Source organism: Nelusetta ayraudi, unplaced genomic scaffold (genome assembly GCF_046127955.1).
Source record: "Nelusetta ayraudi isolate G7.1 ecotype Tasmania unplaced genomic scaffold, CSIRO-AGI_Nayr_v1 ptg000052l, whole genome shotgun sequence".
In the NCBI taxonomy this organism is placed as follows: Eukaryota; Metazoa; Chordata; class Actinopteri; order Tetraodontiformes; family Monacanthidae; genus Nelusetta; species Nelusetta ayraudi.
In genome coordinates, this window is record NW_027466102.1 from 8179918 (window position 1) to 8206084 (window position 26167).

A 26167-nucleotide genomic window follows, 5' to 3' on the forward strand; every position below is an offset into this window, starting at 1 on the left:
ACCCCCCCCCCCCACCCCCCGGCAGAGTCGTGACAACGCGTCACGATGATCCGTTTTGTTGTCTCAGACGTCGGCCGTGGAAATGACACAGTGACCTCCGCTGAATTTTATTGTTTGAAGATGACATCAGCGGTTATTCCTAAGAGGAAACGACTTTTTTCTGTTGTTGCCGCTGTTTTGTTTCATCCCCTCACAATTTTTTTTTTTTTTTTCCTGGAGGCCAGTATATTGAAGCGCGGAGCCAGCGGTTACGAACCTCCCGGCTACTGTCAGCTTGTGTTTGTTGAGCGCCGCAGAATAAATATGAATAAGCGGGTTTTTCCTCGCCACCCCGGTCGTCCTCTGAGAGGGACGGTGGCGGTGGCGGCTGTGGGGGTGGGGGTGGTGGTGGACCGGAGTGTGAGGTCTGCTAATCGCGCCGCGTCGCGCTGGCCCACGTCTGCTAAGGACAGGCTCCCGGGTGGACAGGAAGTGGACGTTCCGGAATTAAAGCTTCAAAATTGGATTTAAAAAAATGGAATATTCCAAAATTCAATCTTTATTTATCGTTCTAGACTCCAGTAATAAAGCCTTGCATATTCCAATGTCCAAAAAAAAAAAAAAAAAAAAAAAAGCAATAGCGTAGCATGGTTAACCCTCTGTTTACAGCCGGTTTTTAGCTGACTGCCATAAACTGATGCTTTTTTGGACCTTCTATGTGATTGAAAGGGGACGGAAACAAAGTCACTTCAGGAGTGGAAACAGAGAGGTGTTAAGTGCCCTCTGTGACATCACAAAGAGAAGACATTTAAAGAGTGTTCGGGACATTCGTCCTTTGATTCGACTCTGTGAAAAGTATGAAGCGAGCAACAAAAAAAAAAAGTCATTGTAATTTCTGAGACGTTTCCAATCAAGCTTTTTTTTATATTAGATATACATCATGTAAATCCTTGATCATACGGGACTTTTTTTTATGAACTGAACAGGCAAGACTTGAGCCGAACACTCAAGTCGAGTCAGCCGTTCAACCCCAGTCGCAGTTATTTATTAAACAGGTAAAAAGTATTTGATTATTTCTGCTCGGCACAAAGCTTCATCTCACCGCTCGCTGCGCTTGGACGTTTGCCAGGATCGCTTCCTCCATCTATTTTTGATGAGGCTAAATGGGAGCTTGCTGGAAACCGGACCGGCCGCAATAAATTACCAGCATCACCGCTTCCTTTTTAATTCAACGCGTGAGCCGAGGGTTTCGCTTCATTCGACCCAAAAAAAAAAACCAACCAAACAAATCCCAGTAAAATTGCTCGCGCACATACACACACACACACACACACACACACACACACACACACACACACGCGCGCGCATGCACGCATCGAAGGGAATTATTATTTTTTTTGTAGGTCATGGAAATGCTTTACCACGGAATTCCACATCAGGTACTGCGCCCAGGGTGAGGCACCCCGGGCCCGCTGACAGCAGCGGCAGCGGTAGCGGCCGCCTCGGCCATTTCTGCCGTCCTCTACCCACGATGCCCTCTGGCAGCGCTTGTGTGCGCGCATTCTTGACATCCTTCCCCTCAGAATACCCTGCACATCCGCGCTGCGCTGCGCGGCCGGCCCGAGCAGCTGCTGTCCACTCAGGCCGCTGAAACGTGTCTCCTGCTACATTATGCACAGCGCAGAGCAGAGCAGAGCAGACACATTTGCAATACAGCAGGGTTTTTTTGGTTTTTTTTTTTAGCCCCCTCCCCCCCCTCCCACCACCTCACTTCGCCTTGATGTTTCCTAAACATAGAAATACCTCAAGAGATGCACAGCTGGGCTCTTTAAGCCACGCTGCTGAATGCAATTACTCAGCAATGAAAGTGTTTGCAGTGTTCAGAAATGGTTTTTTTCTCCCAAAGAGTTGAAGGAAAGTCGGGGAAGCGTTGCTTAGCGGTACAGGACAGCATGACAAGCAACTTGAGTTTGCCAAAAAAAAGCATTTTTCGCAATACAAAACGAAACGACTGTGACCTGAAACATGATTCATAGCAAAAATCTTTCTATTGTAGATTTTTCAGTTATGAACTTTTAGTCGTTGATGATACAGGCCAGAAAATCACCAGAAAAGAGTTTAGTCCAAGCGTGACATCACAACGTCGTACGTGCTGCTGTGCCTCAGCTCATTCCTGACCTGTCTGAAAGTGACGTTCTCCAGGATCGTTCTGATTGGCCAAAATAGATCATGAGAGTCACAGAGGCATGATGGGAAGTGACACACTCTGTGGGCCTGACGTTCCAAATACGTACAAACTACAGTGAAGCATCACCTTTAGTCGGAAGCAGGACGTGACATTTTTTGCAGGCTGTTGTATGTAAACAGAGGGCTCAGTAATGCTACATTCTGGAGATCTCTTGATTTTTTTTTTTTTCTTCTTTTTTTTTTTTTTGAATTGATTGTTTGTGTTTGGCTGCTCCGCTGGATTCTGGAATCAAAATGTTATATTATAGCGTGGCACCATATAATCGTGAAAGAAAGTGCTTCTTTGTATCCTGATACCACACGACCACATCTCCAGTATACAACCTCGACCTATCAATTTTGCAAGCTCCGATCGTTATCATCTCTTATGACGGTAGGGTTTAAAAAATATTAAATTAAATTTATAAAAAAAACAAAAAAACAAAAAAAACAAAACATCAAAGTCTGTTATTTTTATCACGATGCAGCTACGAAAAAAAATCGCTAAGCGTTTTTGACCTTCCGTCGACCGCAACAGCCGCGATGCCGCGCAAACATTACTCGAAGGTTTGAATGCCTCGGCGTTTGTCCGTCAAAGCGGCAAAGGACGACGCTCTCTCTCTCTAATCTGGCCAAGATACGAACCCAGCTGAAGTCATTTTCTCGCGGGGAAATCAATGTGCCCGCGCGGCGCAGCTCCCGGTACAATGACACGGCGCGAGGGGATTCCGCCGCGCACTTAAGCGTCGCAAATGGCTTTTGACCTGGCCTTGCAGGGGGCGGGGGGGAATCAATCAATGGTACTCGTCCCCGGTCATCACCGGTAATGCTCTTAATGTCATTACGGCCAGTCCCCCCCCCCCCCTCACATCCATTTCAGCTGAGCCGTTAGTTAATGCTGCTCTGAGTGCATCGTTTGCAGAGGTCCGGCTCCTCCGGAGCGAAACCCGTGAATGGACGAGGTGGCGGTTTCAATCTCTTTGTTCCCCTTTTGGACCCATACGGAAAGTTCTTAACGATGGTCCAGTTTCACAAGTTGCAGGTTTGATGAAGGGAAGGGAAACCGTGAGCTTGAAAACCGTTTCACACTGCGTTTCCCCCCTTTTCTCCCTCTCTCTCTCTCTCTCTCTCTCTCTCTCTCTCTCTCTCTCTCTCTCGCAGGGTAAAGCTCACAGAGACAAGCAGCTGGTCTACCTGAAAGACCACCTCGACAAGTACTACCACAATCGCGACAGGAAGTGGATAGTGCTCTTCCCCGAGGGGGGGTTCCTGCGCAAGCGGCGGGAAACCAGCCAGCTGTTTGCCAAGAAGCACTCGCTGCCCCACCTGACCCACGTCACGCTGCCGCGCCTCGGCGCCACGCACGTCATCCTCAAAACCCTGATGGCCCCGCAGGAGAACGGCAGCGTGGGCGGCGACGCCGGCTCCCTCATCCTCACAGGTGACTAACGCGCACGCACACACACACACACACACGTATAGAGGAGGAGGAGGAGGAGGAGTAGATGGATGAGGAGGAGAACAAGACGTTCGAGGAGGTGGAGGAGGAGTAGATAGATGAGGAGGAGAACAAGACGTTCGAGGAGGTGGAGGAGGAGTAGATAGATGAGGAGGAGAACAAAACGTTCGAGGAGGTGGAGGAGAACGAGAAGGAGGAAGAAAAGGAGAAGGAGGAGAACAAGAACTAAATGGAGGGAGAAAAAGAGGAGGGGGAGAACAAGAAGCAGAACAAGAAGAACAAGGAGGAGAAAAGAAGGGCAACAAGAAGAAGGAAGAGGAGAACAAGAGGAAGGAGGAGAAGAAGAAAAAGGAGATGGAGGAGGAAAAGAAGAAAAAGAAGAATGAGGAGGAGTGGAAGAACAAAAATGAGGAGAAGAGGAGAAGAATTAAAATGAGAAGGAGAAGAGCCGACTGCCTTATCTTGACTGTCCCCTGCCTAGGCAGCTCACAAACATTAACCTGTTTTCACGTTCTGTCTTATGTCGCAGTCGGGTTCTCATAGGCAGCAAATTGAGACTTATTTTTTTTAATGAAGGACTCCTCTGTTTTTCTTGCTCCTTTTAATTTCCCCGTGCGTAAAACGGTTAAAAAGCGAAATCGCTCAGAGCCACTCAGTAACTGTGTTCTAACTGTGCTTCACTGATTAATTATTGATTAACGAGTAAAACAGGCGTTGGTTGCAGTCCTCGTTTGTATCCGAACGCACACTTTGGAACATCGTGCGGCATTTAATCCCAGTTGTAAAAGGTGACACGTGCGCACAAAGCATGAACGTGTTAACCGCGATGAGATTGAAGGCACAACGCGCTCATTTTTCTTTTAATCGCAATTTAATCGCAAACCTCTTAATCCAGTTAAAACACTCTGGTGAAAATTTCTCCACTCAAATAAGGCCATAAAACGGAAACGGCAAGAGAGTAAAAACCTGCAAATCGAATCGCGATTTTCACGAAAATGAATCGTTTTGACAGCCCGAACGCGTGTCGCTTCTCTCGAAGTTTGGCTCTAGTTATTTCCCGGCCCCTTTTTTCCCAGTGACCTCTCCCGCCACTTTGATCGCGTCCTGATTGCCGCCATCGAACGCGGCCAGGTGTTTGATTACGAGGTCAAACCTGCGCCGCGCTTTCAGACTCGGGACGACGCCAGCGGTCCTGTTTTTGGAGCGAGGAAGAGGAGGGCCGGCCGTGCCAGAAAACGCATCAAGGACCCCGAATCCCAAGTGGGTGTTTGTGGGAAGGTAATTTCTGTGTCTAGAGACCGGCGCTAAAAATAGCCGGCGGGCAGGAAGTAAAAAAATAATAATAATAATAATAATCTATCGCAGGCAAACATTTTTGTGGTCACGGTTTTATTTGCGTTATTTAATCGCGAGAGAGAAACAGGAGAAAGGAACCTTAAGAATCAGTCGTAGTGGGCATCTTATATGCGTTTAGATGCGATATAGATAGAGACGGCAGACTGTATGCATGGGCTAGCTTAAATATAAATACCCATGCTGTCCATGCACAGCAGCTGGAATCGTTCAGGCTCTCGGGATCTCGCCGATCTCCTACAGACGACGAGGCTCGAATCGAATGCCCTGGGTCGAGCGTCGGTGTGGAGCTCCCGCTCCCATTTGCTTCGTCTTTACGCCGCTCAAGTGCCCGCGCCACACTGTCAACACGCACCTGCGGTTGCCACCTGCAGGCACTCGGCAACACCGCTGCCAACCCGAACTCCGGCCCGTCGGGTTTTCAAAGCGAGAATCCTGCGGGGGGGTTTTTTTTTTTAGCCGACGCTCGAGGAGATCCTCTGTCAGAGTTGTGCCGTTTGTTTGTTGTTGTTGTCCAGCGTTTGTAAATGGTTGATTCGAATCCTTTTCGGAAGGATGTCACATGTTAATGAAAAAAAATAAATAAATGCGGACGTTCGTTCATCCCTCCGAGTTTAAGCGAACGTGGAGTGCAGCTGGTTTAAATGGATTCAACACAGAGTCTCTCTCTCTCCCTCTCTCTCCCTTTATGTCTGCTCGTCTTTCGAGCACCCGAAGCCTCTGCATCCACTCGAAACATGCTAATGGCATTAAAAATCCTCTGCAGAACGCAGAGGCTCAGCAGAGGTGCCCGGAGCTCCGCTGACTCACCGCGAGAGACAAACGGGCCACTTGGGGGAAGGAAAAAAAGAAAAAAACGAAAAAAAAAAAGGATTTGATGGCAGGCTAGGCTAAAGTACAGCGACGGCGGGTGCGCCGACAGAGAGCGCAAGGGTCGCTCGCCGGGCCCGCGGGTGCCTGAAAGGGTCTCTGTGCAGCTGAGGCCCGATAAGGCTTTTCCTCCCAGTTATAAAACGCTTTACCGTTGGCAGGTAGGCAAAGTTCACCGCTGTGACTCACCGGGGTTGAAAGTCAGCGGCGGGGTTGAGCGGTTGGGGGTGGGGGAGGGGTCCACGTGACCTAAAGATAAATACGCGATAGCGCCAGCCAATCGGGCGGGAGGGGCCGGCGAGCGCGCCCTTGAAACGCTGCAACTGGCCTGCGGAGAGTGGTCTGACGGAGAGGCACATGTGTGACGATGCCTTTCCTCCGGCGGCGTGTTTGCACAAGGACGCCCCCCCCCCCCCCCAACTCCACCCACCCCCACACACATCCCCGCGTGATGTCATTTTGAATGGCCTCGGCCAGCTTGTTATCATTACACTAAAAGTCTGTGTCACACCCGTATGAGGAAGAACACAGGCCCCAGACGGGGATCCCCGGCCTTTGGTCGGCCAGTCACAGCCGAGATCCGAGTGCGGTTGCGTCACAAAGGCCTTTTAAAAATCAACCAACGGTTTTTTTTTTTTATTATTATTATTATTATTCCACTAACTTGGCTTGAACTACAGTTCTGTGACTGCTGAAAGCCACGTTGGGAAGCTGATCTGCCAATACTCTCAATATTGATACAAATCTTTTGATCATTATGGTCAGAGTCGTGTCCAGAGGTCAGAAATAATATTGTACTTATTATTTCTGTACTGTATCTGAGTATTTTGTTGTTGTTTTTTTCATTTTTGCAGAATTATCAATGAAGGCATTGTTTCATCCATGGCAAGAAAAAACGTTTACGTTTTAACACATTTCAAAACTTGCACTTTCTTACTTTGCTCAAGTAAAATAAAATAAAAACTTCTGGTCCTCCCTGATAGAGTTTGTTGGTAAATGTCATTTCTAGACAGACTAGAATATAAAAAGCTGAAATGGACCAACGTGGGTGGGAAGGTGGCCTTGTGAGGGAAGCAGTTGAGACCCTGTAATTGATTTTTGCGACGTCGAAAAGGCTAATGAGAACACAATGCACCCGACGTACTGTCGACTGGAATAATGTGCTTTTGTCTCCTAAGTGGATTTTGTCTGACTGACAGCGACCTGTTGGCGGCGCCCTCGCGGCGACGTGGCCCACTGGCTCCACTTTTGCGTCGAGCGACCTCGTTTGTTGCAAAGCGGCGCCCCTTCTAATCACTCGGACTTGTTTGCATATGCTTTCATATTTTAGCTTCAATTCTGTGTGCAAACGGAAAGGCTGACTCAACAGGCCTCGAGGCCCCGAGACGTCTCATCAACGATTTAATTTGAGGCAGTGTTGTCACGATACCGGATTTCAGACTTCAATACGATATGTTGAAAAGTATAGAGTTCAATACGATTTGCAATACTAGCAACTGCGGAAGTTTCGTCGACGGGGCGGTGGGGGGGGCCTCACGTTCAGCACCGATATATCGATACTACGGAAAAGTCATATTGAACCCTTTTTAGTTTTCAATATCGATACTTAGTCGATATTTCAATGTTTTTGACAACACCGATTCGATATTGATCAAACATTCACGCCACATTGTAGTTTCCACCCGAACAAAAGCCGAACATACGGCAACTCAAATGCTCAAATAAGCTGTGCTTCAACCTCTTTCGTGATAAGTGGTTGGCATACGTAAAGCAATCTAATCTCTTTGCGTTCGTTTTTTGGGTGTTTTTCTGTTATCCGTCGTCGCAGGTGTTTGTGTGGGAGAAGAACAAGGCCACGATGAGGAATAATAAGGAGTGTTATAGTTGTGGATCAGCTGTCCAGTGGGACCTCTTTGTTTTTCGGAACATCTGTGCATTCTTCCAAAGCCCTGCCTTAGCATTGGCGGCTGTTTGGACGGGGGGGGGGGAATAAAACGGCTAGGTGCAGCGTAAAACATCCCCCCCTGCATTCAGGCGAGGGCAACGCTGCGCCGAGCGAGCGGCGGAAGCTCCGTCTAGACTGGGAAACCTTGTGCCTGAAGGTTCTTTTCCCAACGGGAGACCTCGCCGGTGATTTGTTTCGACCCCCTCGTCTCACCGCTTGCTTCCCACGTTTTACTTTTTCCTCCACAGGTCTTGCCTTCTTCCTCTCTGCGCGGCCTAACGCGTGGCAAATTAACAGCGTTGCCAAGATGACAGTAGCAGTCAGTTGTGTTGTTGTAGTGTTTGAGATCGGTCTTGGCCTCAAGACCCTGTTTTTAAGTATCCATACTGAAAAACAAGATGGTAAAATTTACAGTAGGCTGATGTGATACTACTAAGGCAAATTTGGGTTCATCCTCTCAAAAGCCTTTCTCGTATTATGGCAATCAGGTATGATCAGTCCTGTGTTGAATATACTACACTGTACACTCAGCCGCTGCGTTTGTGTGTGTGTCCACCATCACAGGTAGTCAACCCAAAGGCCTGCAGTGGGTCATAGATGTGACCATAGCCTACCCCAAAGCCAAGCCCATGGACATCCAGACCTGGATCTTTGGCTACAGACCTCCTACAGTCACGCACGTACACTACAGGTAAGAGCGAGAAGCCGAACCGGCTTCTAAGAAACGTCAAATCACGTGGCGCCCAAAGCGTATTTACGATGCAAATCCCCCCCCCCCGCCGCCGCTAAATTGCAAATGACGCCTGGTCACCTGCGTTATAACGCAGTGACTCGAGCTTAGTGCAATATTAGCATTGTAACGTGCATTTTTTAGATAATTTTTTTTAGATATTTTTGCCGCAATTTTTTGTTTCATCTCACAGAAAAGTCTCCATGCATTTGCCATCAGGAAACACAGTGATTTCATTTCTTATTTGGTATTTTGGTGCCGCTTGCACCACCGCAGAACAGAACAGATTTTTTACGACCGACGACTGCACAGTCTGCCGTCACCACCGTGCATCTTGACTGAGGAACTCCTCAGTGTTTTGCACCGCCGTAGTTCACAGTTCCGCTGGGTGCAGGAAATAGGCACTGAGAAATGTTCTATTGTGGTAACAGAAAAAACAAAGACATACACATTTGTGCCACATTACCGTCAATACCGATCTTTAGACGTGAGAAACGATTCGTAAATGAGCCCGTTTGCTATCAGGAGTATCAGCATTTCAGCGTAGAAGTTTGTCAATCTACCGTTGCATAGTTTCTGGCAGGTGTGTGTGAAAGATAAAGCTCATCCGCCCGCAGTTTAAAAAAAAAAAAGAAATTCTGCAACATGCATATGCAATCTTCGCTTGTTCTTTTTTTGTTTTGTTTTGTTTTTTGTTTTGTTTTTTTACCCCTTTTCATTTTTTTTTGTTTTCGCCATTACATCAAAACACCCGAAGTAAGCAGCTGAGAACGAGCTCTTGAGCACGGTGGTGGTGCTGGTGGTGGTGGGGTGGGGTGGGGGTGAGGGTGAGGGGGTCATGTTGAATTGCACTGCGGTGATGTTAAAGCACCGGCAATGAAAGTAAATTCAGCCTCGCATCTTTATTTAGCCTGAACGCCGCCGCCGCCGCCGCTCTCATGCGATGCAAATGCGGCCGGCCCGTCCATACTGTCCTGCTGTCGCTGCCCTCCAGCCGCCCTCCGATGCTAATCCGTCCACTCAGGCGTGAGATGAAGGTGTGCCAGGATTAGATTTTCTCTGAAGCACCTTTTTAGATGCGAGTGGCCCTCTTTGTGCGGCGGCAGCGGGAGGGAGGAGGTCAGTCTGGGGGGGGGGGCGGTGCCAAGGCAGCAACAAGTGGGAGGCGTCCCGACGGCAGCGCGACAACAGTCCTCCTGGTTTTTCTTTTCTACTGACAAAGCTCATTGGCCTCCGGAGACCAGGGGGGGCGGGGAAGGTTGCTGTCCCTTCTCCTCTGAGGACCTCCCTGGCCCACCTGGACTCATTAAATCTGTAATTAGACAAACAGAGAATGCGCTAGCACCCCCCTCCAAGACCACCTTGGGGGACCTTTTTTTTTTTTTTTTTTTGAATCAGCCACTGACACAATCCAGCCTCTTCCAGCTTGGTCAGCAGCTCTGCACCTCCCCCCCCGGTCCTGGCTGCACTCTCGGGGGTTTGTCTGTGAAGGTGATGCTGATCGTTCTTCGGGGAGGCCCAGGCAGGAAGCAAGAGGATTAATGGACGAGCGCAGCAGGAGAGGACGCGCTAGAATAAAATGTGTATTGAATTGAATGAAAAATTGAATTGAAAAATGATAACACAATTACTGAAAGCCACAGTATACAAACAAAACATCATAATAATAATAATAATAATAATAATGATAATAATAAAAATAATAAAAAACTCTCCAAAAATGCGTTTGAGGATTTTGAGTTCCCCTCGGGGATGCAATTAGGCCACGTGGTCTACGTTTGAAAGTGACACCGATCTTGACGAGAGGAGTTAAAATTAGGGTCAAAATTGTTTTGTGGTTTTCTCTTCACGGGAGACTCGAGTCAAATTTGCAACCGTCCCACGTTGGCTCGGCGGCAAATTAGATCTGAAAAGTGGAATCTTGTGATCAGCGTCAGAGTCCCGAAGGGGGAAATGACTTTTAGTTGCAGCTCCAACTCCACGTGTGAGAGTGCAAAGTAGCAAATAAGAAGAGAAATCAAGCATCAAGTTTGAAAAGTTCCAAGTAAATGTGAAATGAAATAAAAAATAAATAAAAAATATACATGTTAAAAAGTGTTTCAAACAGGTTTATGTATGAGGTGACAGTGTATTAAGTAAACGAGAGTATAGAATAGAATAGAAGCCTTTATTCGTCCCACATTGGGGAGGTTTCCATAATTACAGCAACAATATAGTGCAAAAGGAGGACGATTATATTATTAAAGAAAATAAAAATAAAATATCTATGGAGTAGAAAAATTATATTTACATCATATGGACAGTTTAGGGATTATTTTATAAATGATGCAATATGTCGACGACTTGATGCACGGAAAGATATTCTGCACCTAAGTCAGTCGAGGTTTTTGGCCGTGATGAACACCAGTTGCTCCCGGTGACCAGATCAGTCCGAGCTTCAGCATTGAAATTAGCACTTCCTGTTTGTCGTCGGGCGCGCCACACCCTCAACTCGCTTCAGGATGGGTCGTGTTGCCAGTCACGTGCGCCGTTAGTCACGGCCCTGCGCGGGCGGCGCATTCTTCCACCGTGGGAATCTGCAGATGAGGAAGGTGTTTGCATGACAGCGGTCTCGCTTGTTTGCCGCTCGCACGTTTGCTCAAGCTCCCCGCGGAGCCGAGATTTACGGCAACCTGAGCGATTTACACCGTCCAAACTTCAAAACCGCCACCCCTTCCCGCCCCCGCTCGAGTTAATTAGTGTAGGGCTAAGTGGCAAACGGCTAACTCCGACCAACGAGCCAACCTGGCAACCTGATGGAAGATTCCGCCTCCCCGCCGGCCGGTGCTAAACAAGGAAGGGCGCGGCGACCCCGGAAAGAGCACCTTGTACACTAGTTAAAAAAAAAAAAAAAAAATTATAAATTATAGAGCGACGGTTATCATCGCTCGGCGAGCAATATAGATTAGTTTCAGAGAAAATAAAATAAATAAATAACGCGGCCCCTGCGAGAGTCGGCGAGTAAATATTCCTGATGAGTCCACGCCGAGCGCTGCACTTTTCTTTTTTCTTCTTCTTCTTCTTTTTTTTTTTTTAGACCACTCTGCCTCCCTCCGTCGCTCGCTGCCTTTTGTCCTCACCTCTCAGCAGCGCCGTGCCCCCCACCCCCACCCCAAACCCTCCACCACCACCACCCCCTTCCCTTTATAATCTCAGTCTCCCAGATTGCGGCATCATAAGCCCTCTGTGAATGGCAGATGGGAGAGCTAGGTGGGCGAGCAGAGGCCGAGCGAGGGCTGCCGTGGGTGTTAAATACATTCAAAATCCTGTTGTTTTTTTTTCCCTTCCTATAATGCACCTTCTCCCTTTTTCTTTTCTCTCTCTGTTTTTTTTATTATTTATTTATATATTTTATTCCGCTGAATCGAGCGCCGGCGTTTTTGAAAAATATACATCAAAGGTGCGCTTGATTTATGGGAGTGGAGTGTGCGTTTGCCCGGTCATCATATGGGGCTTTATTTGGCACGTTTGTTGAGCTTGCAGTCCAAAAAAAAATGTCTCACAAGGCAGTTTTATTATTTTTGTTTTTTTTTTCCACTCATCCGTAAGCACAACGTTTAAGAGAAAAGCTCGGAAAATTCTGAGGTCACCGCAGGGTCTGAATCTGAGACGTTTTTACTTCCTTTTTTCAGTCTGAGAAGAGTGCACCCGGGGGAGGGGGAAGAGAAGGGGGGGGGGGGGGGATCGATGCCTCCTTAGCCTGCTAGCTCACCTGCTAGCCTTGCCATTACCGAGGAGGTGATTAGAGGCCCTCTGTCGGAATAATAAATGAGCAGCGGGAACTCACTCGCGCCTAACTCGTTGTTTGTACCAGGGGCCGAGGGTCTTTCAGGGGTTGTTTGTCGCCACGGGAAAACCCACAACGGCTCATAATTACTGCTTTGAGGTGTTGCGCTTTGAAGAGGCGTCGTCAGGCCGGGAGTTTCCTTCAAACGCAAGACTTTGAAGAAACCTGGGTTGATTTTTTTTTTTTTTTTTTGATTGCCCTGCTTTAGACGGTGATCTATGTCCTGAAAGTCAAAATCAATACTTGGGACTTTATACACACGCACGCACGCGTTTTCAAATAATTTGGGGGCCGCTGACTCGCTAGAATAAAATGTGTATTGAATTGAGTTGAATTGAATTGAATTGAATTGAATTGAATTGAAAATGTGTATTGAATTGAATTAAAAAAAAAATAATGATAACACAATTAATGAAAGCCACAGTATACAAACAAAACACCATAATAATAATAATAATAATAATAATAATAATAATAATAATAATGATGATAATAATAATAAAAATTAAAAAAAACTCTGTCGGATGCAATGCTCTAAGAACATTGCTTAGTGCAGGGTGTGCGGAACACATTGTGGGTGAATCTTGAATTTTGGAAGCCATTGTGGCCCCGACCTGGACGGTTTCAGAGGATCCGCTTTGTGGTCTGCAAGGGAAACTGACGGCTTCCGCCTCCTCGACGGCTCCAACCGGTGTTTTACTGTTGCATCACAATCGGCAGACCTGCCTTTGTTCTTCTCCCCGGGATTAAATACTTCCACCGTTTTTGAATAAGAGGACATTGTCATCCACTCTCTCTCTGTCTCTCTTGTTCCACAATGAAGACTGACTGAAAAGCAGAAGTGTGTGGCGCAGCGGCAGGCGCTCGAATTGAAACCCGTTTTTGAAATGAGCCCATTACCCACCAGCCTTCGAAAACACGTTGCTGTTCATTTTACAGGTTTCGTTTTCACCCGGTGAGACATTGAGCTGTATTGAGGCACGCTGGCCCGCCTGTTTATTGGGTACTCTTTTCCCGTATCGATAGGCGCTATGAAGTGGAATATTGGGACAGAGCGGATAGCGCGTTGGTTTTTCGCTTCCACGTCGTGGCCCGGCCTCAGAGTTTTCAGCCGCTGGTCGCAAAGTCTCCGTCTTCCGAGCGCTCCCACTTTCCCGTGTCTCGATTTCACAACTGCTCGCCGAGCTGTCGTTCCGTGCCCGGGTTAAAGACTCCATTGAGCGATTGAGGAGCGGACTCCTTTCGAACTCCTCGAGTCCGTTAACTCCCCTCTTGATTGTAGATGAACGCCTGGCAATTGAAATTGAAATGTGTGGGGTTTTTTTTAACGCATCGGTCGCGCGACGCACCAGAAAATATCCAGCGTACATTCCGGCAGCGCAAACACGACCAAACCGTCCGCCTGCGTCTGTCTTCGCCAATTCGTTTGTTCGTCTTCTCTGCCCGGGGCTGGTAAGTGCGACCCTCACTTCGTCACCTCACAAGAGAACGTACCCAGAGGAAGCCGTTTGGGGATTTTGAAACTTTTTAACTATAACGCCGCGAGACGTGGACCCTTATCTCTCAACGGACGGAGTCGGGGTGCAGGACGGAAGGCGTACCTTTGTGGTCCCGGCGCAGCTTCGCGGGCTAATCCGAGCCTTCACCTCTCGCAGAAACGCGGCGGGCAGAGAAGCAGGACTCCCGGGGGCGCGTCAGGGCCCCTTTTGTTTCTGCGGCCAGGAAGATTTAACGCTATACGGAGTCCCCAAACAATGACTGGCGAGCCTCCAAAGAGCCCGCTCGAGTGGGCCGACTTTTTAAAGCAACAGTTCAAAATTAATTAGCCTCCTCAGCCTTGCCGGGACGGGAGGAAGCAGTATCTCAAAAGCGAGAATTACACAGGAGCTGAATTCTTCCTTGAAACTATGAATAAAGAGATTCAGAAGCTTTTTTTTTTTTTTTTTTTAATATTCTGACTTGAAGGGTTGATGTTTGTTTTTTTTTGTTTCTATTGAATAAAGATGCATGTCTGTTTCGGAATTTAGTTTGTCTGGGGGGGGGGGAGATCAATGAAGCCAAAAAAAATGTAGGCCAGCCACTACAGAGAGACTGAAACTTCGCTTGGCTGAAGAAAGTGCACCTCCGTCACAGCTGTCTCGCTGCGCCGGGGTGTCGGGTTAACGGACGGACCGGTGCCAAGTGGGTTAGGGTGGAAATGGGAGCGCGGCCATGGCCCCGCGCCAGCGCTTCATCACCGCTACCTTGCAAAACACTTCCTGCTACAACAAACACAACACCGCCCTCTTTACGATCCACCACACGCGGCGAATGCGAACCGAGAAAACCAAGATGCAGAATTGTCCCAGTCTGTCAGGTACAGGTTCTGAATTGTACTTCAATAAAAAAAAATAAAAAATTTACCAGAGGTCAGAGGTCAGATAGCTTTGCACAACTAAACTGTAATCAGTCATAGTTATGAGCAGTGAACCATTACTGGATGTTTACACTTTTACGAACATTGACCAATTATTAGTTACAATTACAATGAGTTATTCTCTACGTGTTTACTTTCCTCCGTACTGAAAATGTACTGAACACTGACCCCAAAGCCGAGGCACTCCCTCTAAAATATCATCCACTTTTATATTTAACGACACAACAGCAGAATTCAAATAGCTCCACTTCAAGCAGCAGGTTCTGTAGCAATAAGTGAATAACTTTGAACACTATTTGTATCTTTTAAACACTTTTGAACAAAGTAACGGGCGTCTTTTTCCAATGTAAGAAGTAGAAAGTACAGAAATGTTTGTACAAATGTAGGGAGTAGAAGTAAAAAGTCCTCAGAAAAATACTAAAACTACAAAGAAATATTTAAGTAAAGTACAGATACCTGAAAAATCAACTCAAGTACTGCAACAGAGCATTTGTACTTGTGTTTCTTACCACCTCTGCATTTCAGTGATCCTCCTCCGGTTGCCACCTGCTGCAGTTTTGGGCAACATTTGCATACACCCACCACCAGGCCAGGTGCTCAACACCTGCATCGCGCATTTCATCATTCATTTAGCCCTATTTAATCACTGCGCCGGCGCCACCGGAGCCGCCGCTGCATGTGTAACCAAAAGCCAAGCAGGTCCGCCAGTGGTGATTAATTCGCCGGCGTCCAGGACACCTGACACCCGCCGGGAGAAGCTTGGCGGGGCGTCTAGATTGAGTCTCTGATCACACTATCAAGTTGCTGGAGCTGTTTTGGCTCCGCCGTGGCGCAGGTGTGCTTGTTCGGGGGGGGGGGGGGGGGGGTCTGAAAAAAATATATTCAGTCCTTAAGGTTCCAGTTTATTTTTCTGCACAGTAGCAAAACAAATCCAAAACGACAGTACTTTGATGCGCGGTTACCGTTTGAAGCGGCCTTTTCGCCGTTTCCGTCTTAAAAGTCTCACCTTGTTTCCGAAACCCCACCGGCGGACTTTTCTCGGGGCTCCTGCCGCAGAGCGACGTCCCACGCAGCCGGCTGCGGGGATAATGATCGGAATGGAGTGCGTAGATGCACTCCAACTGCACGAACCCCGAACGGAGGAGGGCGTTGAGTCACCGGCGGCTATCCCTCGTTGAAGAGGCCCCGGCCGAGCCGTTTTCCCCATTCCGTCCGCGCACTCCAAACTCCACGTTTTTATTTCCGAGCCAGAGTCTGCGCTGAAAGTCTTCCCCGGCGGTGGAGGCTTTATTATATAAAGTCATCAGAGTGGACTGAGTTTCGCAGGACAGGTGCCGTCTCCAGAATCGAGAAACTGCGACCAACGCAAAATCTCTACTTTCATTTTCAGGTCATCTGAAGATCGCAAAGATCATTGACCGATTATTGTACGTTCCTTCCGAATATGCCTTAAAACAGTGCTTTGCAACTGTTGGGAGTCTCTGTGGGTTTGGGGAGCTTTTGGGTTGGAACTCAACAGTTGAGAAACGCTGCCTTCAAATTCCGCTCTGCACTGTAAGAGAGTTGGTATTTTTCAAGACGGCAATATGTAGAGGACATTTTCCGGAATCTTCCGTCGTTCCATTTGAAATGTTGGCTGCTGAACCTGGCGCTCCGTGCGCTACGACCAATAGAAGCAGAAGGCGTCGTCTAAACGGTAGCGCTAGACTTCACGTCGCCCCTTTAATCTATATGGATGGCTTTTATGATGGGCCCGTATCGCCTCTTTACGGAAGCCGTTACCGGAGGTGGTCCTCCCACGGTGGGCGGCGCTCGCTCTGGACCGTCGGGGCGAGAACAGAGGTTACCGTCCCTCCTCCGGGGAGGGGACGGTAACCTCTGTTTGAAGGTGACCACCGCTGAGCTGTGTGGGAGTTGCGGCTGAACACTGACCCCTCCTGGCCAGAAACCTGGATATTCTTTTACACCAGTGAAGTTCTTCACATACACCGTGTTTCTTTAAAACGGTGCAGGTTTTTTTTGTTTTGATTTTGCTTGGTTTGAGAAAGACTCGGTCATTGAGGAACTAGTAGGTAGCTGAGGGTGAATGCTAAATGTTAGCCAGGTGATGTTGAACAATAATAAACACAGTGACATACTTTTGTGTTGACTTTTTCAATAGTGAGAATTTGCAAATTTTCATATCAGCCAATTGGGCATTTTAATAAATTGACAAAAAAATTTTTTTTGTTAAGTATAATGCGCTCTTTACTTCACTGTCCAATCAATGCGTCTCTTGCCCTCAGTGACCTCGACCCAAGTGTAAATCACCTCTTTGTGATGTCACAAAGAGGAACTGGTACACATTTATGCCCCTCCCAGGTTGGTGACACCTCCCCCCAGCCAGATGTTTGTTCCACCCTTGCGCCTTTTTTTTTCCCCCCTTCAAATGTGAAAAGTGATCATCCGCTTTGACAGGAGACCATAAACAGAGGGCTAACTCTGCAAAACTCTTGCAAATTTCCCCAATGTGGGATTAATAAAGCCGTTCAATGCTATTCTATTCTATTCTAACTACTGTTTTCTATAAATCTCTAAGGCTTCTTCACTGTAGCCAGTCATGAAACCCAATGCCTTATCGTAACCCCAGTACACTGCACTCACTTGTAGCCGAACCATTTGTGGAACCACACATCCTGTCGTTCCCTTGACTCTGAGCTTGGACAGCGGCTGCCACATCAACGTAGACAAGTTGCGCTGAGCGTTTGCTCTTTTTGCTTTGCTCGTGCTTTACCTTTATTCCTTCTCCCCGTCACTTTCCTTCAGGATGTACCCCATAAAGAAGGTGCCCTTAGAGGCCGAGGCGCTGACCGACTGGCTGTACAAGAGGTTCGAGGAGAAGGAAGCACTGCTGGCCCATTTCTACAAGACGGGTCAGTCTCAAAGTTTCTCACTCTCACTGTGTTATGTTTTGTTTTTTTTACGTTTTTACGTACAGAAGCGTATTGCTGAAATATCTTCAACTGAAAAATACAAAAAACTTTTTGTGAAAGTTTCACATCTTTACGTGATATTTTTCACAGTGTTTTGTGAAAGGCTCATTTCATGATAACAAATCGAAACTAAATTAAACGAGGCATAAGCAAGGCAGCGCAGCTAGTTTCGCACGATTCGATTGAGCTGTACTGGAAGAAGATGGTCTTTGGCTACTCCAGGAACTCGGAAGAAATCTTCGCATGAGCTCAGCGGCGCACGTGCCAGTGACTTTCCTTGTCTCATTTCGTTTGGATTTGATTTGTTACCGGGAAATAACGTGATTTTTTTTTTTTGTTAAAACGTACTTCACGTAATTACGCTACTCTGAGCCTTTCACAAACACGAAATAACATCAGTTTCCTGTAATAACGTGAAAATGACCACGTAAAAATGTGAAACTTTCACGAAATTTCGTGATTCTGAGCCTTGCGCTATCACGTAATAACGTGATACTGAGGTCTTTTTCTGTTTTTTGTTTTGTTTAGGGTTTTTTTCTTAGTATGGCAGCAATATGCTTCCGTAACACTGCCCGCCAAGCCCTCATTTAAAATCATTCGAATGAAAGTAGAGCAAACCTTAACGTTCCTATCAAAGTAAGCACAGATTTGAATGCATAATTATACTGCGGGCATGAAACACCTGTTGTGCACTGAGTCATTAGCTCCTCAGCTCCAGGAGGGAGAGTTAAAACTACGATTTCCATGGGGGTTTTTTTTGTTCCCACAGGGTCGTTCCCGCCCGAAGCCGGACAGAAGGAGGCCGCCCCCCGACAGATGACCCTCGACCCCGTGTGGCTGTGCGCCGTCCAGTCGCTGGCGTTCGCCTCGGGCCTGATGTGGTACAGCGTCCTCCAGTACCTCTACTGCTGCGTGTTCTGAGCGCGCCGCCCGCAGGTGGGGGGGAATGAGAAAAAAAAACGACGACGACGAGTAAATTATTATTAAAAAAGAGGAAGGAAGACAGAAAAAAAAACAAAAAAAACAACAACCACCACCACCACCCGTACGACTGGACTCGGACTCGGACAAAGCCTCGGGGATTCGGCCCCCCCTGGTGCGCGAGCCTGGAGCCGCACGCTGCGGCTCCCCCAAACGATGGATGAATGTACGTTCTCGCGAGCGGCCGGAGAGACTCGACGGGAAGAGACGAGGAAAAACAAAAAAATCCACTGGAACACACACACACACACACACACGGATTCCAAAATGACCCATAGGAAGCGAGAAACTGGTCACGTAGTAGACTTGCACACCCCCCCCCCAAAAAAAAAATACACGCTCTCTTTGAAGGCCTCGCAAAATACCCCTCCCCTCCCCCACTTCCAAAAAAAAAAAGTTTACACATCTTCTCACACACATTGAGATGCTCGACGCTCCCCTGAAAGCGACCGACCTGACCACCGACGCGAGGCTCAGGACTCCTCCGGGGGGCGCTCTGGAGCTGGACTCTCTCTCCGCCTCTCTTGAGAAACCCCTCCCCCGCCCGGGGCTTCAGCCGCGGCAGTTTTACAGAGTCTAAAAGTTTGGACTGAAGGACGTGCGCGCGCGTGTGTGTGTGTGTGTGTGTGTGTGTGTGTGTGTGTGTGTGTGTGTGCGTGTGTGTGTGTGTGAGAGAGTGATTGCACGCCTAGAAGTGTCACGTCTGCCCTCGTTCTCCTTCTCCTCCTCCTCCGGCGAGAGCTGATGAAGCCCTCTCAGCCTCGCTCCCTCCCGGAGACGCGCGGCTGTGTGAGCCGCTGAGGGCCGAGCAGCCGGCCGACCCCCGAAGCCTTCGTTGCACTAAGGATCCAAACTGCCCCCGGCGACTCCTCCTCTGTCCCAGGAAAAAGTGCTCCTGAGTCGTAGCCGTCAGTGTTTCTCCTTTTGGTTTCCTTTCGTTTGACTTCGCTGACTTCTTCTCTCGCCATCTCACGGCCATTGCGTCGCCCCCCCAAGTCTTTACGTTGACTTTTTATCTTTTTTTTTTTTTTTTTTTTTTTTTAAAGCCCGTCTCTGCCCGTCTGTCCAAGCCGTCGTACGGAGCTCGCTGACTGATTTTTACCGTGGGTGTGACTGTGTTTACTCTGCCGAGAGCCTGGAACGAAAAACAGAAATCGTGGCTATGACGCAGTGCCGGATGAAGATAGTTTCTACCTTTTAAAGGATGGACGACTAAAGGAGTTCCTTTTAGAAAAAAAAAACAAAACAAAATTCCAAAAAAACAAACAAAACAAAAAAAAACACCACACGGAAGAAAAAAAAAAGTGAAGTTGTGACACGGAGCAGGAATCGAGAGTTTATTCAGCAAGTTCCTCCTTCATCAACCCCCCCCCCCCAAACTCTCAAAGGTGAATATGAACGCACATTCATAGCCAGACATGTGAGAACCTCCCATTGTCTTGTGTCCTTCACACAACCTTCCCGAAGTCGGGATACACGATTTGTTTCCAAGGTCCCGTGTTTTCACCTTGTCCTGATTTTTTTAATTTTTTTTTTTACTTTCATTGTAGCTAACCTCGCGAGGTTAGTCGTCCTAAAGAGACACCTTGAAAAAGAGCCTCTTTAGCCCCCCTGAAGTTTAAAAGGTCGCCCTCTTGTGGGTGGGAGAGGTACTGCCGCCCCTTTGTGACGTCACAAAGGCCTGGTTTGCGCCAGGGGCGAACGAGAGAAGTAAAAGCTGGGCTTTTAACGAAAGCGAGAAAAACCTTCATTTCAGTGATCTCGCCCAATCCCAATCCAGTTTGTTCACAGCTGTCCACATGCTACAGGTTACGAGCTGACAAAAAAAAAATCAAAAGACGTTGATTTTCAGCAGCGAAACGTCTCGTGCACCCCTCCTCTTCTTAAAAAGTTGGTCCAACCGAAAACGGCCTCACCGACGATCCTCCATCGTCCCCAGACAGAAGCACTGTGCACCTTCACGCGCTTTCGGTAGACGGCCGTCAGTCTCCGGAGGGGGACCAAGACCAGACTCCCATCAGGCTCGCTAACACTTAAGCCATATGCTTTAGCGCCGTCAGGGCGAGGAGGGGGCACAGACCGGATCTGGGTTATTCTTTTATCTTTTTTTTTTTAATAAAAAAAACTACATTGACTGTCCAGCGTTGTGAAATAAAAAAGGCTGTCGAGGCGTCACAGTGGTCCATCTACTCTACAGCGTTGCCTGCCCGAGTGAGTGCGAGTGGTCGGGCCGCCTCTTCCCACTTCCTCTCATTTCAATCAGTCCGGATGGTGCGATCCCTGCCGATGTTGCTCTTTGATTTTTTTGAAATTCTGATGGAAGTGTCGACGTCCTCGTGTTCCGCCGTCGAGACCCTGTACATACGCAAGCTGAGGAAAAGGTTTTCTCTCATTAATTATCCTCACCAACGACAGAAGTGTTTTTTTATCTTTGTTCCCTGTCGATTCCATGAAGAAATTTGTTTAAATACACGCTCGAAAGCAATGCTGTTTTGTTTGTTTTTTTGTTTGATTTTTTTTGTTCTTTTGTTTTTTTTTTAAATCCCATTTCGATTTTAATTCCTAATTTGGAATTTCCTTGTGTTTCTCCAGGACATTTTGAGCCCTTTGTCGGTTCCGCGTTCGCCCTCGTTTGAGCCATTTGTACGTTTCGAAGGTATCGTCGCTGTTGTGGGAACACCTTGACTAATCGAGCCTTACCTGACGTCAAGGCGGGTTCACAGTTCCCGACCCCCGACCCCCGACCCCCGACGAACTTTCTTTTGTGGTGGTTTGGAGAGAAATTTCGACCGGGACGCATCGACGCAGCTGTTCTGACGCCGCGCTGCGAGGTCAGTTAAAAGATTTTCAAAGAGGCGCAGCGATATTTTCTCATCAGATGTGCAATTTTTTTTTTATCATTATTATTATTTTTTTTAGACTCGGCCTCCTTTTGTGTCGCTGTTAGTAGAAACTCTGTGAAATGCAACAAAAAAAAGGGCTACCTGACTGGGTAGGCAGACATCCTTAAACGTGGCTGTAAATGTGGTTCATCTTTCAGACTCCCCCTCCCCCACCCACACCTCCATCGTGAGAGCAGCTTGGAAACCCGCCCCCCTTTTTTTTTCTTTTTTTTTTACCTTTTACCTTTTTTTTTTCTTCCTTTTTGATCATGTTTCCAAAGAAGGCAGGGAAAAACTGTTTTCCTCGATGTGCTTTTAGGAATTAAACACTATAGGGATTTAAACAAATTATCCTAGAACTGTCTGTAATTTTTTTCCATTTTGTATTTCTCCTTTTAATTCCTAGCGACACAGCCATTTTACAACACAACTTGTGCTGGAATAAAACCTCATAAAGATCCACATGGTGTCGGCGCAGTCTCTCTTTTTTAATTATTATAAATTCACCCCCCCCCCCCAAGCATCTGATGCAAAAGACCTTTAAGAATATATAAAGGGTAAAAATAAAAACATGTTTTGGAAAAGGTGTCGGTGTCACAACTGTCGGATGTGATGCTAAGCTTATGAGCATAGCTCATCTTTATCTCTTTTTTGCTATTTTAAATGCAGTTGTTTTTTTGGTTTTTTGGTCGGGTGAAACTTCTCAACAGTTTTAAGTCATACAGCTGAAACACTTCCTCGTGTTGTCGTCCTTATCAGTTTGTCCATAAAATACAGCCTGGGCTGAGGTCAAACTAGCGTAAATAATCTGCAGCGGTTCTGTGCCGTGCAGAAAACAAAAGCGTAAGAGAAAGCGACGTTCCCCGGGAAAAAAAAGCTTTGCATTAAATCCAACAGCTTTCGCACGCGCTCTCTTCCAACTGGTGTGTGGGTAAGTGAAGACGGTTCGCTCACGCACCTGTACCTGTTGCAACTCCCACACTCGGATCTCACCCTGGCATTGGTTTGATCAAGTCGAAAAATGTTGGCAGTACGTCCCTCCGACTTTATGGAAGAACAAAAGAACAAAAAAAACGACTTAGCAAACTGACCAAATTCTACTTCTCTCCTTCAATCCGAGTGGATGTTTCATTTTCAGACTTTTGTGTCAAAACGTCCAGGCATCCCTGAGATGTTTCCCGTGTGGAGGCAGGGGAACGACAGGTTGTGCCAAAGAGAGCTGTTGCTAGGCAACTTGTGGACACTGCAAGTATTTCGCCCTTATACAGGCCTGGGATCCTCGGTATACATGTCTTTCTGTTTTGATCAAAGGAACGGAATAGGCCCATCGCCTGTATGGTTCCAGAAGGAAGGAGGAGACGTGAAACTCTTGAGTTCTTTACAAGTCTTTGTGTCTGGCCAATTTCTTCAATCTTATGAAGATAATCCGAAACAGCCATCCACTTTCCAAACCTGCTTGTTCCTGCGCTCAGGTTTATAGGGGTCTGCTGGAGCCCATCCCATAGTCCCATAGTCATAGGGCGAAAGCAGGGTGACACCCTGGACAAGTCGCCAGTTCATTGCAGGGCCACAGTGACAATCATTTGCTCTCTCACGCACGCCTACAGTCAATGTAGAGTTTCCAATTCATCTCACATGCATGTTTTTGGGCTGTGGGAGGAAGCCGGAGAACCTGGAGGGAACCCTCGCAGACGTCGAACCCACAACCCTCTTGCTGTGAGGTGACGGTTCTGACAACTGCGCCCACCGTATCATCCAAACAAAACGAAGACCGTAAAATGGGGGTGGACGTGGAACCTTTTACTCCACAAATCCGCCATCTTGCTTGACTCCAATCAAGACTCCTGTCCTCATGCGACGTCCGCTTTCACTGAACTTTTAATAGCCTCGTCTGACAGGTATTAGCTGTGACCGTGAATCTTCTTGGAAGGGATTCAAAGCCTGCCCCTTTGCTTATCGCTCTACTTTCGTCTTGGTAGCCACTGCAGAAAGGCCAAGGCCGACGTGGCGTGCCAGACGGACGGGGTACACGGGAGGGCCACATGCTGCAGGCTGCCTGACAGTAGCTGAGGTTAAAAATGGAGGGAAGTGTGCTGGAAAATGGGATTAAATATGCACGAAGCGCCACCGATGCACCAGAGGGCCGACGGTCGGGAGCCAGCTGTTGCATATTGAGGCGTACAGATACTAAACCGAACCGCATAAAGGAGTCGACCTATATGTGCGGCTCAGCATTTTCTTCTAAGGTTACTTCTACAATAATAATAATTGTAATAAAGGCAAATCATTCTCCAGAAGAACTCATATGTTCTCTGTATGTTTTCCCTCAGCCGCCTACGTTGGGCAATTTCGCAGCTACCACCTCTCACTGGTGGCACCCAGCGTGACACTTTGATGGCCCACCCCCCTCGTGATGCTGTGCAGAGGCCCCGAGCCAGCAGGTGGCAGCAGGGGCCAGGCCTGAATGTCACAGCATAGCCTCAGGCGTCGTAGCGCCTCCCTGCTGCATCCACACAGCGTATATTGACATTATATGTCCACCGTTGTTATATCACTCGCCCCGCCCCAGGATTGCTAAGATTTCAATTGTAAAATGTCGCTCATCCAACAAAGTGTTTTTGATTGGTTTGTGGTTGATCGTCTGCTTACTATCCCTTTCTGTCTGGTTAAGTTCAAAATGGGATGCGGCGTCTGCAAGCTGCCCTTAATAGGTGCAGAAGAGGAAGAAAATCCAAGAAGCAAATGCAAGCACCTTGTTGAGAGTTTGGTGAAAAACTGCAGTACACAGTAGACAAATTGCTACTTTTGCTCCTTGTGGTAAATCGTTACTTGTGGAGTACCTGGAAACTGGACTTTCAAGTGTATCCAGTTACTTTGTAGGTACAAATCCCCTCTGCAGGCTCTTTACCACGTGGAGGATACATTCAATCAACTTGAATTTACAGTATTTTCCTGTTGTCGAAATGCTGCCTCCCAGTGGCCGCAGGTGGAAATGCGTTTGGTCCTGCAATTAAATGGTCAGCTGTCAGACATTCTTCCAAGCTGCAACTACACTTAAGACGGACCACAACTACTGTGGTCAAAGGTTCCAACAACTCTTACCCACAATTTTGACTGCAACTTGCTACGCAAGTATTATAAATATTGTCAGTATAGATTTTTATGTATGCTGTTAATTTTATACATACTGTTGAATACTTACCTTTTTTACCTTGCATTTTTAGCATTTTTTATTGTTTTTAACATTTGTATTTATTTACACCTAAACCGGAACCTGAGTCCTTCTTTCGTACCACCTGCGTGTAAATGTGAACTGCTTTGACGGTGAAGTTCCCTGAATCCTTGAATCCATTGTAGTAGATATGGTAGATGCCTCTCTCTTTGATGGTGAAAATTCCAGCAAATTAGGTAACTGAGGGGTCAGCATGAAGTGGCATGCGGTCACCCCAGGAAAGGGGAGCGGGCTACTATGGGATGTCGTGTCCTCTCCACCTACTGCTCCCTCTTCTGGCCTTTAACGGGGCTCACCGGCGTCACGGAGGCCTCAGGCACCCGACTGTCTCTGTTTGTTTTCAGCTGTGAGTTTTCCGCTCTGCCCCGTTCCTGGCCAATGTCCAAACTCCTCCAGTTCTTTGTAGGAGTGACCTTTACAGAGGCTGACTGACTCACTCCCTCGGTAGTGTGACTGGTGTCAGTTGATGCGGTGCCGGCAGCTGAGAGGACTGGAAGGATCATTACAACGTGGCTGGTCTTGACCTGATGGAGTGAATGTGACTGGCTGCATCCATCTCAGGCAGGGATCCCAGGTCTCACTCTTTGAGTGCAATTTAAAAAAAAAAACAACAACCTTTTTTGGAAGGATACCTTTCTGTTATGCTATTTATTTGGTTATTTGTTTCATGATTTGTGGAGAAATGCCGAGTGTATACATGAAAGGCATGCTAACAAAAAGTTAAGCGTGATGCTGAGAAGTTAACTGCCCTGGAGAGCTTTTTTTTTTAAATTTATTATTATTATTATTATTATTATTATTATTATTATTATTATTATTATTATTATTTTACCACTGACTGCCCAGTTCTAAACGAATAAATATGCTAAGGAAGCTGCACTTTACAAAAAAAAAAAAAAAAACTTATGTAGAATGGTCAACATGGTACAGTGCATCATTCCAATGCACTTAATGGCGTTAACCATTATAAATAAAGAATCAAGTTTCTTTTAATATTTTTTTTTATTTATTTATAGAAGATATTGCAATATTAAGTAAACAAAATCCCTAAACCTAAAGGATTATGTGATACTTTGAACAGCAATGAAGGAAGGCGATAAATCTGAGAGGACATTTCAGTGTGATGGAAGCCAACTGTAATGACAATAAAGCTTTATCGTAATTTATTCTATTCTGCAGTGTCGCTGCAATTCTGTTCGGTCACAAATTACATTCCAGTAAGACTTTGAAAAGCTGTTCATTAATGATTCAAAGCAACATTAACGGACCGCTTTCAACCCACTTTTAGTCGTTATG

At 47.1% G+C, this 26167-nt stretch overlaps 1 protein-coding gene across 1 annotated transcript in view; it reads left to right on the forward strand.

Moving 5' to 3' along the window:
• Positions 1–22101, forward strand: part of lpgat1 (lysophosphatidylglycerol acyltransferase 1) — a 37761-nt gene extending 15660 nt beyond the window's left edge. The window contains exons 5-8 of the mRNA XM_076037556.1: positions 3367–3646; positions 8397–8523; positions 17610–17716; positions 18546–22101. Of these exons, the coding sequence (XP_075893671.1) occupies positions 3367–3646; positions 8397–8523; positions 17610–17716; positions 18546–18697 (666 nt within the window). The 3' untranslated portion in view covers positions 18698–22101. The remainder of the gene's footprint in view (positions 1–3366; positions 3647–8396; positions 8524–17609; positions 17717–18545) is intronic.
• Positions 22102–26167: the final 4066 nt, after the last annotated feature.